This window comes from Micrasema longulum, unplaced genomic scaffold (assembly GCF_059751315.1).
Source record: "Micrasema longulum isolate JH-2025_06_02 unplaced genomic scaffold, ASM5975131v1 h1tg001056l, whole genome shotgun sequence".
Lineage (NCBI taxonomy): Eukaryota > Metazoa > Arthropoda > Insecta > Trichoptera > Brachycentridae > Micrasema > Micrasema longulum.
The window spans coordinates 328,088-340,160 of NW_028278244.1; the positions used below are offsets into that span (position 1 = coordinate 328,088).

The 12,073-nt window shown below is 29.3% G+C and overlaps 1 protein-coding gene across 1 annotated transcript in view; it reads left to right on the forward strand.

The window, feature by feature from the left end:
- Positions 1 to 12,073, forward strand: part of Vps13B (vacuolar protein sorting 13B) — a 153,276-nt gene that overhangs the window by 115,491 nt on the left and 25,712 nt on the right. Inside the window, exons 52-62 of the mRNA XM_088233101.1 lie at positions 180 to 335; positions 499 to 706; positions 1,957 to 2,185; positions 3,798 to 3,958; positions 4,971 to 5,074; positions 6,182 to 6,267; positions 7,400 to 7,527; positions 9,075 to 9,199; positions 11,013 to 11,135; positions 11,223 to 11,310; positions 11,489 to 11,662. Coding sequence (XP_088089227.1) covers positions 180 to 335; positions 499 to 706; positions 1,957 to 2,185; positions 3,798 to 3,958; positions 4,971 to 5,074; positions 6,182 to 6,267; positions 7,400 to 7,527; positions 9,075 to 9,199; positions 11,013 to 11,135; positions 11,223 to 11,310; positions 11,489 to 11,662 — 1,582 coding nt within the window. The remainder of the gene's footprint in view (positions 1 to 179; positions 336 to 498; positions 707 to 1,956; positions 2,186 to 3,797; positions 3,959 to 4,970; positions 5,075 to 6,181; positions 6,268 to 7,399; positions 7,528 to 9,074; positions 9,200 to 11,012; positions 11,136 to 11,222; positions 11,311 to 11,488; positions 11,663 to 12,073) is intronic.

Consider the following 12,073-nt stretch of genomic DNA (forward strand, 5'->3'; position numbering starts at 1 on the left):
TATACAAATGTTTTAAATATAGAAAATGACATAAATGTTATTCTGTGTACTTATTGTTCCATGAAAAATGCATTTATGGAAGTGAAATCGGCATTTTGTTGATTCAGTTTGAGAGTCAACATATTATCCTGTAAGAATAATCACGCTGTAATCTAAATATTTATTTTTATTTATTCTAGGAATTTTTTGTTTGAGGAACAGGATGGATATTTTAGTATGAAATCAGACTCTCCTTGCGGACTCACATATTGTAAAATAAGTATTGATAATGTAAAAATGTATTCAAATAATTGGAATCGAAACACAGGAATATTTAAAATAGAAGCAAAAGTTATGTAAGTAAATCAAACATTTGTTTTTTAAATCATGCTAACACCATTTTTTTAGTAAAGTCTGTTCACAAGATTGTTGAGAAAATTTTTCAAGATTTATAGATATTTCAACTGAGATGGACAACTTATTTTTTGTAACTTAGTGTTGATTGCATTTTAAATTTAGGCTTGACTTACTGGATGGATCCGATTTTAGTCTCGCACGAGTATTATGGTGCAAGAATTTATGCCTCAGCATCTGGTGGGGGGGACCTATTCCAGTAATAGCAGAAAAAGAAGATGAAACTCGATTTGGAGTTGACTTAAAGATTTTCCAATCAGGAGCACGAATTGGACCACATTTAATTAATACATTTAGTGCTTTCCAATGCCAGGTGAAAGACATCACAATTATTAATTGTTTAGTCATATTTTAGAGTTTTTTTTTGTGCTTATTATTATATTTCTTTTTTTATAAACTGATACAAAACAGGAAAAATTCCGCTTTAACTCTTTCAGAAAACTCTGTGAAGTTATAATATTTGTAATGTTTATTTATATCAAAGATACAAAATATCTTCAGAATCATTGTAATAACATAATCATCAAAATGTTTTTTACATTTTTGATTAAAAAAATAATATTAAAAGTGTGATATGGATGGGTTAAATCATAAAAATGTAATTTGGTAATGTATCCAAAATAAAACAAGTTTATTGGATTAAAATTCTACTTTATTTTTTATAAAATATACAAAGGGTATATTGTGACGCGTTTCGTCTTGTTAGGACATTTTTAAACAACAAAAAAAACACTGTTTTTTATAAAAATATTTTATAAAAAATAAAGTAGAATTATAATCCAATAAACTTGTTTTATTTTGGATACATTACCAAATTAAATATGGAATTCTACCAATTGTCTTGTTCTACACAATAAGTAACATAAAAATGTATCTACAAAATTGCTAATAGCTACAAGAGGAGAAAACACTTTTGTTAAGAGATTAATCTTGCTTTACAGCAAAACCAGATTGAGTTCATTAATAAAATTTTTCAATTAGAATATATTTTGCATAGATATGTCTTTGAGTTATGGATAGAACCGATAGTTGGAAACATTTCTGCATACTTAACTCGAAAATGCATTTTTGTACATACGTTTTTGTGTTATTGAAATACAAATATGAAAACTATTTAAAAAAAAAACAAAAAATGTACCGATACAGAAAATTTTATTTGGATACTGTCTAAAAAATTGACAAATTCGGTTCAGTTTTGAGGTGCGGAAAACGAGGCAATAAAATGTTGATTTTGTCTATTTTAGTTAGGCTTAAAAGGTCCGATATTCAGTTGTCTTTTTTGCACAGTTGATACTGATGGGAGGCATCTGCAAGACAGTGACAGATAAACAATGTTCATATACCTATTTATCAACATTCCCTGTCACCGCATATCCTCACAATTTATATAATCTGAAACACAAAAATAATAATGTATTTGTATACGAAGTTTAAATTTCGCGGATTTGGAGAGTCCGATTGCCATTTTTTTTTGTTATGTTAATAACCATGCCCCTGAAGTTAAAATAAAATTAAATATTAATATGTAGTCATTTATTCTGTTTTATTTTTTTTTTTTCATAGCCACATAATAAATCATTTAAGGATACCATTGTTGTTGATCCAGTAGACATGTATCACAAATATTTATTGAAGAATGATACAGAAGTACCTATAATCTTAAGACAATGGCAATCCACTCAGAGTGTGACCCTGAGTCCGAGTAATGGGACCTTTTACTACTGGTTTACAAGCAAATACCCCAGGAAGCTGACAGTAATACTGGCCGATCAACAGGAACAGATATCTAATGGTAAAATATTTATGTCAATATTGAAATAAAGGTGGATGGATTCTAATCAATACATCTTATATTGTATAAACTTTATCTGCTTACTATAAAAAGCTGTAATAAAAATACGGTAAAAACCTCGTTTTTACGTTCCTTATTTTTACGTTTTCCCTCTTTCCCATTTTTTACACCGAAATGTTCAGGACCCATTTTTCTTCATACATTCTGATACAAATATTCCCCCCAATTAATGTTTTTTACATTTTTCACCACCCTTGTTTTACGTTTAAAATTTTTCGAAATTCATTTGCTGTGTCTAAAAAGCCAAAATTATGTCATAATAATAGTGCCGTGTGCCACGCAAATGAAGAATAAAAACATGTAAACAACTAATAAAGGATAAATTATTCTCAACCTTAATTCAAAGCATGTGCAATGTAATTGACCTTTTTAAATATCTTCCTTTAGGGTTAGTTTTAGTTTTCATTTGAACAAAAACGTCATATTGACTTATACAAATCATGATACGCTGTTGGCAAACATTTAGGAACAATAAAGTTTTAATATCAATAAATTGCGATGTTTAAAACATAACTATAGAAATATTTAAAGTTATAAAAAAGATGGTTTAAAAAGTTGTCATAAAAGTGTGAAACAATTTTGCAGCGATCTATATGAAAAAAACATATAAATAAAATTTCCTAACATTTAGGGGAAAATTTTATTTGGTTTTTTATTTTATTTACACGTAAAATATTTTTTTCATGCGGTTTTCAAATCAAATAAGAAAACAGATTACATCATATTGTTTGAAAAAATACAAAATATGAAAATACCTTAAGTGAAATCATTGGAAATAGTCTAAAAAATATCATAAGAACAATCCCCAATTACTATTGTTTTTACAGCTTTTTTGGAAGTATATGTACACTTTAGTGTAGCAAATTAATTTTATTTTTATGTAATTCCTATTTTTTACATACATTTTTCATTTCCTTACTGTATAGTTTTCCTCAGTTTTACCATTTTTTTTCTTGCTCCCTTGAAAAACATAAAAATGGGGTTTTACTGTATCTTATATAAAATTTACGGTAAAAATCATGAACAATTTGCACCAGTCTGTTTTTCTTGGTTGGCAGATGTTGTTCTTAACAATAAGACCGTCCTTTGTGCATTTATATTGTACAAAAGTTGAAAAAAAAAGAATATGAAAGAGTAGTTGGCCCTATGGGACAATGTCTTAGATACACAAACACACCTATTCAAATGCGTTGGCATGATTTTGAGAATTTTATTATCCACTGGAAAGATTGAACAATTGTAAAGAAAATAATTATTACTCACAATATCAAAAATGTTGCAAAAGGATTCACTATAAATAACAAATAACTAATAACAAATAACAATAATAAATAACCTTTATCAAATACAAGTCAAATCATGAGAACTACGGAGAATTGTACAGAAAACATAAATTCATTTAAAATTAATATTCTCAAGCAACAAGTTGGAATCATCCACAAATCTATGTTCCAAAAAGGTAGTGCCTGTATATCCATGTACCTATTATCTATGTATATCTGATGTATGTTTATTTTCAGTATGAAATAAATAAAAACAAAATTTGTTATAGAATTCCAGATAGACATGTGTGGTGTACAACGATGTAACTTTGAGGAATCCAACCGAAGCCTAATCATATTAGTTGAAGAGATTAGTCCATGGCAAAATTCTGTTACACTTATGGGAAGACTGAAATTTAGAAGCTTATTTGAGGAAACTGTAGAAATAAAGGTATGTAATTATGAAATAAAGGTTACACAACTTTTTTTGAAACGCAAACTGCTAGGAAGTGATTGGATATCTCTGATGTGAGTTATTTGGACCAAATTTTCAATACTTAAGTAAAAATAAATTGGTTGTGATTAAACCATAATATATTACAGTAAAATCCCCTTTTTACGCTTTTCAAGAGAGTAAGACAAAAAAGTGTAAAACTGAGGAAAACGCTAAAGTGAGGAAATAAAAATTTATGGAAAAATTAGGAATTACATAAAAATAAAATTGATTTGCTACACTAAAGTGTACATATACTTGCAGAAAAATAGTAAAAACGATGATAAATGGAAATTGACAATATTTTTATTCCTATTTTCTATGATTTCACTAAAAATATTTTTATATTTTTTCAAACAATATTATGTAATCTGTTTTTTTATTTGATTTAAAAATAGCATGTTAAAATTATTTTATGTGTAAATAAAAAAAAAACGAAAATAGAATTTTGAATTTGCAAAAAAAATTTTTCCCCTACATGCTGGGAAATTTTATTCATACGGTATCACTTTTTTTTATGGCATCACTAAAAACAACAATCATATAGATCGCGGCAATTTTTTTTCCATTTTTATGACAGCTTTTTAAACCATCTTTTTTATAACTTTAAATATTTCTGTTGTTATGTTTTAAACATCGCAATTTAATGATATTAAAACTTTATTATTTCTTAACGTTTGTCAACTGCTTATCACGATTTGTACAAGTCAATATGACATTTTTGTTCAATTGAAAACTAAGACTCACCCTAAAGGGAGATACTTAAACAAAAAGGTCAATTACACTGCACCTGCTTTAAATTTAGGTTCAGACAATAATTTATCCTTTATTAGTTGTTTACCTGTTTTTATTCTTCATTTGCGTTTTTAGGTGATGAAGTTATTTAGTCAGATCAATAAAGGTTTCATCCCCTTTCAGCTTGGCCGCGTTTCCAAAATATTGTTAATAATACTTCCCTTAATTATTACAGGTATTTGGGAGTAAAGGATCCAAAACATTCTCTATATTAACTCTTGAGAAAAACTGCCAAAATCCTTCATTGATAATTGATAACAACTCTGATATAACATTTAGGTAATATTATTTACTTATGTTTGTGTTCTTATGCTTAACCAGGGCCTAACCTGTGTTATATAGCGCTTGTGTTGATTATTTTTAGATTTAATTGTCTTTTTATTTATATTTTTTAAGTCTATTTTGTATATTTTATAAATGATGTATAAATGATTTATAAATGATGCATAATTTACATTAAAATAATATTGATAAAAATAATTACAAACTACTCTAGAAATTACTCAATACATTAGCACCAAATAATACGTAGGCTTAACCCTAAATACATTACAATGTAAGATATTCTTTCTCACCTAGTAATTATAGTAGTTATAGTCGGCCTCGCGGTGTGATGGTCAGCGTGTTTGCCTACCATGCAAGAGGACTCGGGTTCGATTCCCAAAACGGTTGATATGAAATATTTATTTAAAAGCCCTTGGGGTGTTCTACCCCCTACATTATTTTTATGTCTAGTACTTGGCTTCCCTGTATACAGGATGTTCTTTAAACCCTGTCACATCTAAAACCTCGATGATCAGCATGGGCAAGAAGACATATTAGCATATTTTAAAAAATATTTAGAACAAAGAAAATTTAAAAAAATAAAATATTTAAAAAAACAAATTAATAATTAAAGAGGGGGGAGTCTGATATGAGCGTGGCGCAGTATCAGACTCACCCCTCCTACCTTCTCGTTTCTCCCCTGCAGAAGTAAGCAACCATTTGCTTTTTTTCATATTTAATATTTTAAAATTTATTCATTCTAAAAATTATTTTAATGTGCCAATATGTCTTCTTGGTCATGCTGATCATCGCGGTTTCGGATGTGACAGGGTTTCGTGAACACTCTGTATAAATATATATACAGTAAATAAATAAACAACTGTATGTTCTCATATTTATTTTTATTAAAATAAGTCTTTTTTCGGTGTAAAGGCTTTTGCCATAAAGGAGATTTTGCAAATAATAAAATAATGGGTGGTTAATTGGGTATTATTTATGCAAAAAACACCTCAAGCGTGTTATAAAAATTTCATTACATATTAAATATACATATACAACTTCATCCCTATTTCTGATAAATGTAATTGAAATAATTCTAACATTTAGTTTTGGTTTTAACAGAATTCGATTTGAGGGTTCAACAAGTTGGACTGGCGATATCCCCTTGAAAGAATGCCCTAAAGACAATGTTCCGTGGCTTGTAAAAGGTATTTATTTTTCAATTTCATTTTGTAATGTTTCTTAATTTATTCTGAATTTGAAATAAATATATGTGTACATATTTATTCCAAATTCTGTCCATGGTCTGTGTCTGGGCAGGATACGAATACAGTTCTGTGTGAATATATAACAGAATCAGAGTCCTGGATGAGTGTTTTCAACTCGATGGCTGCTCTCAGGTAAAAATCCTGAAAAAGAAAATCGAGTGGAGAAAAGTCCGCCCCATAGCGTAGTTGTTTGCGGATTCGGAAAGTTGTCCAAAATTTATTGTTGTACCAAAAAATATTGATGCTGGGTGTCAACTAATAATGGAAGATCAATTCCACATAATTTGAAAATTGCTCAAAAAAAGGCTTGTGTCCAATGGTCGAAAGAAATGCTCGAAAAATATGATTGCGGTGCTTCTAAACATGCCTATAAAATCATGACAGGTGATGAATCTTGGATATATTCGTATGATTCTGAAACAAAACAGCAGTCGACGGTATGGGTGTTTCAAGATGAGTGAAATCCAACAAAAATTGTTCGCAGGCGAAGCACTTCAAATAAATGGTCACCTTTTTTTTCCAAAAACTGGACATGTCACAACCGTACCTTTGGTGCAACGTAAGACGGTACACAACCATTTGTCTGCCAAAAGTCTTTGCAGAAATTAGAAAAACCAATTGCCGACGGAAGATCAGTTTCCACCATGACGATGCGAGCTCTCATTCATCGGCACAAACAATTGAATATTTGACCGGTCACAACATCGAAATAACTCATCCGCGTATAGTCCTGATTTGGCACCCAATGACTTCTTTTTATTCCCGAACATCAAAAAAATGTGAGGTCAATGTTTTTCGGCACCTGAAGAAGCGGTTGATGCGTTCAAAATGCATGTTTCAGAGGAACCTCAGTTGAGTGGCAAAAGTGCTTCAAAAATTGGTTCAAACGGATGCAAAAGTGAATAAGTGAATAATAATCATTGTAGAGAATATTTCAAAACACAAAAAAGCCATTTTTGATCGTAATGTTTTTTTTTTTTTTACTATAATCTCGAAATATAAAAGGAAACCCTCGTAAATAGCATATTGTGTATTTAATAGTGTAAATATTTTTGTTTTTATTTGTTTTAAGTGCCAATGGAGAAAAAACTTGACATGTCAATATGGTGCAGAGTTATAATTGACCCTGACATTGAAAGGATTTTAGTAGTCATATCACCGATGTACTTTGTGAGATCCCATTTATTCGAGCCACTGATGGTAAGAAAATATTTTACTTAAGTTACAGTACACCTAAGTAATTTTGCATTCATAATCAACATCTTAACTCTTTGATCCCTAAACATAGATTTAGCAGAGTTTTTGAACTTTTTCTTTTCAAATTATGTTATTTATAGCTTGAAAACTTTTATGCATTTTTCTTGATTTTTGTAAACTTCATACTATGTAAAAAAATAAGCAGTGGTACAAATTTGTACTATCAGGGAATTACAATATTAAAAAGTTGTTATTTTCGCAGTATGATATATTTACAAAAATAAATGAAAAAACAATGGTATAATCGAACAACAAAAATATTGAAAACGAAAGAACTTGCTATCATAATTATAATATTGAAGTTTGTAAAGGAGTAGTAATTTTACACAACCAAACGGGTGACAGCTATACACAAAACTGAGTCATTTTTTCAAATGAATTACTTCAAAATGTCATAATATTTACCGACAGTGATTAGTTACATTAAATTCATTCTCATATAAGAGAAATATTTGCACTAAGATAAGTTTATACCGCCAGGGAGCTAAGGGTTAGTGTGATTTTTCTCAGTAATTATCTTACACATTAATTATCACTTATTGATGTGTAATCATTCGAACAACTATTAGTAATTAAAAAATCACTATATATTTATTTAAAAGTTGGGTAATAAACATTTCACCTATATTATATTGTGCAATTTCAATATTTTTTTCATTTGTAATTTTTTTTGTCCATTACTTTGGTGGCTTTATAAGCTGAGGAGCAGATTTTATCTCTATTAATTTAATTTAATTTATTCATTACAACAGTAAATACAATATTTCCATATCACTATACCATATCTTAAAACAAACGCACCACTATCTGTGCACCTTATCATGATTCAAAATTAACAAAACATATATTTTATTTATTTTATTTTTATTTTATTTTATTTTATTTAGAAAACATACAGTCATACAAAATCAGTATTAAAAACAACAATTTTTTAACATAAAAAGACCAATTAAGTTTTCATAAATTAAAAAGATATAAACATTAAATGTGACAAAAAATAAAAAATAAATAAGAATTTTAGGTGAAAAAAAGATAATTGTTGACATTTGCGTTTTCCATGGAGGTAATAAATTAAAATAAATAAAAATACCGAATGTACACTCCGAGCCATCCACGCACACACATGAACGCACATATAAAACATACACAAACATATACATTACATGCGGCACATATGCATAGCATAAACCACTCAAGATGTACATTCAGCAACTATCCCAAATAATCGACCCCATGAAGAAATTTTCTGTACAAATGCAAAGTGCAGTTAAAAATGTCTACATCAATACTGAGTCCGTTATAATTTCTACAGGTATACAATTTTATAGATAGTACTTAATTTTGGCCCTTTGCCAAGAATAAAACATAGTTATTATTTATCCATAAATGTATACTGTTTAACAATATTGAGTTTAACTAAAATCATTTTGTTTTTTAGCAAATAAATATAATAAATACTTTTTTCTTTACATTGATTTCATTTTTTTAAGATTTCTGTGGAATCAGAAGATCCTAAATACGTGAAAGAATTATACATTGTCGGCCAAGGTGTTCTTGACTCATTAAAAATACCTGGATCTACAGATACGAAATATACTATATCATTTCATGACAGGTAAATATTTTTTTTCTTGTGAAATAAAAATCTTTGTTATCAGCGTTGCTAAATTATCATTATCATCATAATTCCCCTACCCCCACTCAATGGTGCTAAGGGCACTGCATTCCAAGTGCAGCGTATCTGGATCATTTTGGTTAAATGGGAGGTAAGGAGATCACTCCTCCGCTTCAAGATGGCCAGTCCAGGAACAATTAAATACCGTAGTGTAAATCCACGTTAAAAATAAATATTTCATGTTTACCCTGCCAGGAATCAATCCCAAGACATCAAGTATGGTAGGTGAATGTGCCAACCACTACAATATGAGGTAGACTTATGTCTAGGGTTCTGGTTCTAGTTCTGTTTCACAGACAGAACTGCACTATTCATCCTCCCGGACATGGTACCAATTTTCCAAAGTTTAAAAAAATATATATTATGAAGGCAAACAGACATAAGCTATTTACAAATCAAATATAACGTTTACAAATTACATGAAAGTACAATTATAAGCTTTTTCGTGATTGCTACCTGTAAATATTTTCAAATGTCAAACTCCAACATGTCTACATAGTAACATAAAAAAAACACAAATAAAGATGTCTTCTTCCCAGTCTCAATCCTGGGAATTGGTTTGCAGCAAAGTCCTGCATCTCGTCCTCCATTGGTCTCTATTCTCTGCAGCTATCTTCAGCTCGACATATGAGGCGCAGTTTAAATCTTCGCACACTTGCTCCAAATATTCCCGTCGGGGGCGCCCTCTGTAATTCGTCCCCTCAGCCATTCCCTCTATGATGTCATGCAGGAGACCCTCATGGCGTATAATGTGGCCGATCCATTGGGGTCGTCTGTCTGAGATGGTTTTGATTAGGTGCCTCCCTTCTTCGATTCTGCTGAGAACCTCGTCATTAGTGATGTGGTCTCTCCCAGAAATTCCTAATATTTTTCTGTAGCACCACATCTTGGTGGCCTCTAGTCTTTTTTTATCTCTTTCGGTAAGGCACCATGTCTCACAACCGTACATCAATATGCTCCATACTTATGTCTTAGCAAGCTGTTTGTGGAATTTTTAATTGATGTTATTTGACTCAAAAATCTTTGATTTTTTGTTAAATGCAAGCCTCTCTCGGTGTATGCGGCAGTCGACTTCTCTTTTTGTTCTCCCATCCCAGAGTGGTCCTGCTTCCAAGGTACAACTATTTCGCGTTCTTCAGAGTTGCTCCTGACATTACTATATTATCATAGGATAATAAATTATCATAAAGTGTTACGAACTACTAAATGTTGATTCCATCTTTGTATGTTTTTTTTAGTGATAAATATTAAGCTGCGCTGTGTAAAATACATCAGGTACATGTCGGGCCATAAATAAAATATTTCATTTGGTGAAATACGGATTGTTTTTGCATTTAAAAAATAACAAATTATTTTATTATAATCTTTAATTTTGTGTATTACGAATTTAGTCACTTTAAAAATCTCACAAATAAGATAAAATATAAAATATTTTATGACCTAATATGTTTTTTCAAAATAACATTTTTTTAAAGTTTTTCTGTTCAATGTTTCATAAGTTCCACTTGTTTTTTGGTTTAGCTGTTTTACCTTAAAAGTTTTGATAATGCCCTTGTAAGGCGAAACAGCTGTAACAAAAAATAAGTTAATTTTATATAAGAAAGATAGGCAATTTAAAAAAAAAAAAAAATGTATTTTTGTTGGCGTAGGAGCATACAAAAACACATTATTTATAAGATGACCTTTTATAAATATTTATTTAGTACTTTGATGACAAACTATGATTTTTCATTCGATGTACATTTATTTGCAGCGAAAAATTAAAAAACTTTCAAGAAACCACATTTCACTTAAATTTTGATGAAGAACGTACATTATTCCAGAATCGAAATAATAAACATGATGTTGCAACAACATTCCAGAATTTGAAGGAATGGTAAGAAATATCTCTAAATTGAGAATAGTAGAATATGGTATTAACATTTCAGATTTCAGTGTTTGTTTAATATGTGTTGCTTCTCAGGAAAAATAATGTGAATCTAGGGCCTTATGTGACATATGAAGATTACCAATGGGTCCCCCTGCACCAAAAGTATCCCCAAGAAGTTGTCGTATGTTAATACTATTTATTTCTAATATGTAAACATAATCATTTTTACTTATTTACATTATACAAAGCTTAGATTTTTGACTTAACTAAATGCATTGCTGCAATTTAAATTTGTAGATTATATTCACTGGATTCTAAAAATAATATTATTTTTATAAAGTTAATTTTTATTTTTTTAGGTTAGCACAAATTATGAAATTCCATCTATTGATTCTGTGATAATTGAAATTACTCCTTGGACATTATTTGTTAATTGTTCAGGAGTAAATTTTTCTTTCTATGATTCTGATAAACAAGAAATATGCACCCTTCAGCACATGCAAATTACAACACCTTCTTTAAAAAGTGTTGATGTAAGTACAGAATTATAATTTTTACTTTTTACTTTCTTAAATAATTATATCTTCAATGCATTTGTTTATATAACTTAACAACCAAGCTTATTATTTGTTCGAAATTCATCCAATATATGATCTTATGATTTTTAAAATTTATGTGTGAGAAGTAAAATCACAAAGTTACTCATCTTATATGTTATTATTATTGTTATATTGAAAATACTTGTCCTTATGACTTTTATTTTTTAAGTTCCTACATATCTGAGTTTTCCGTGGTATATATTGAAACAACAAAATATTTTGAATATCGTCATCAAAATATTCATCCTACCTTACTTTAAAATCCAAATCAGAATCTAGCATCTTTCCGATTTGCTTATCACTTATAATTGGTTTGACATTTTGATTATGTATATTTTTTAACAA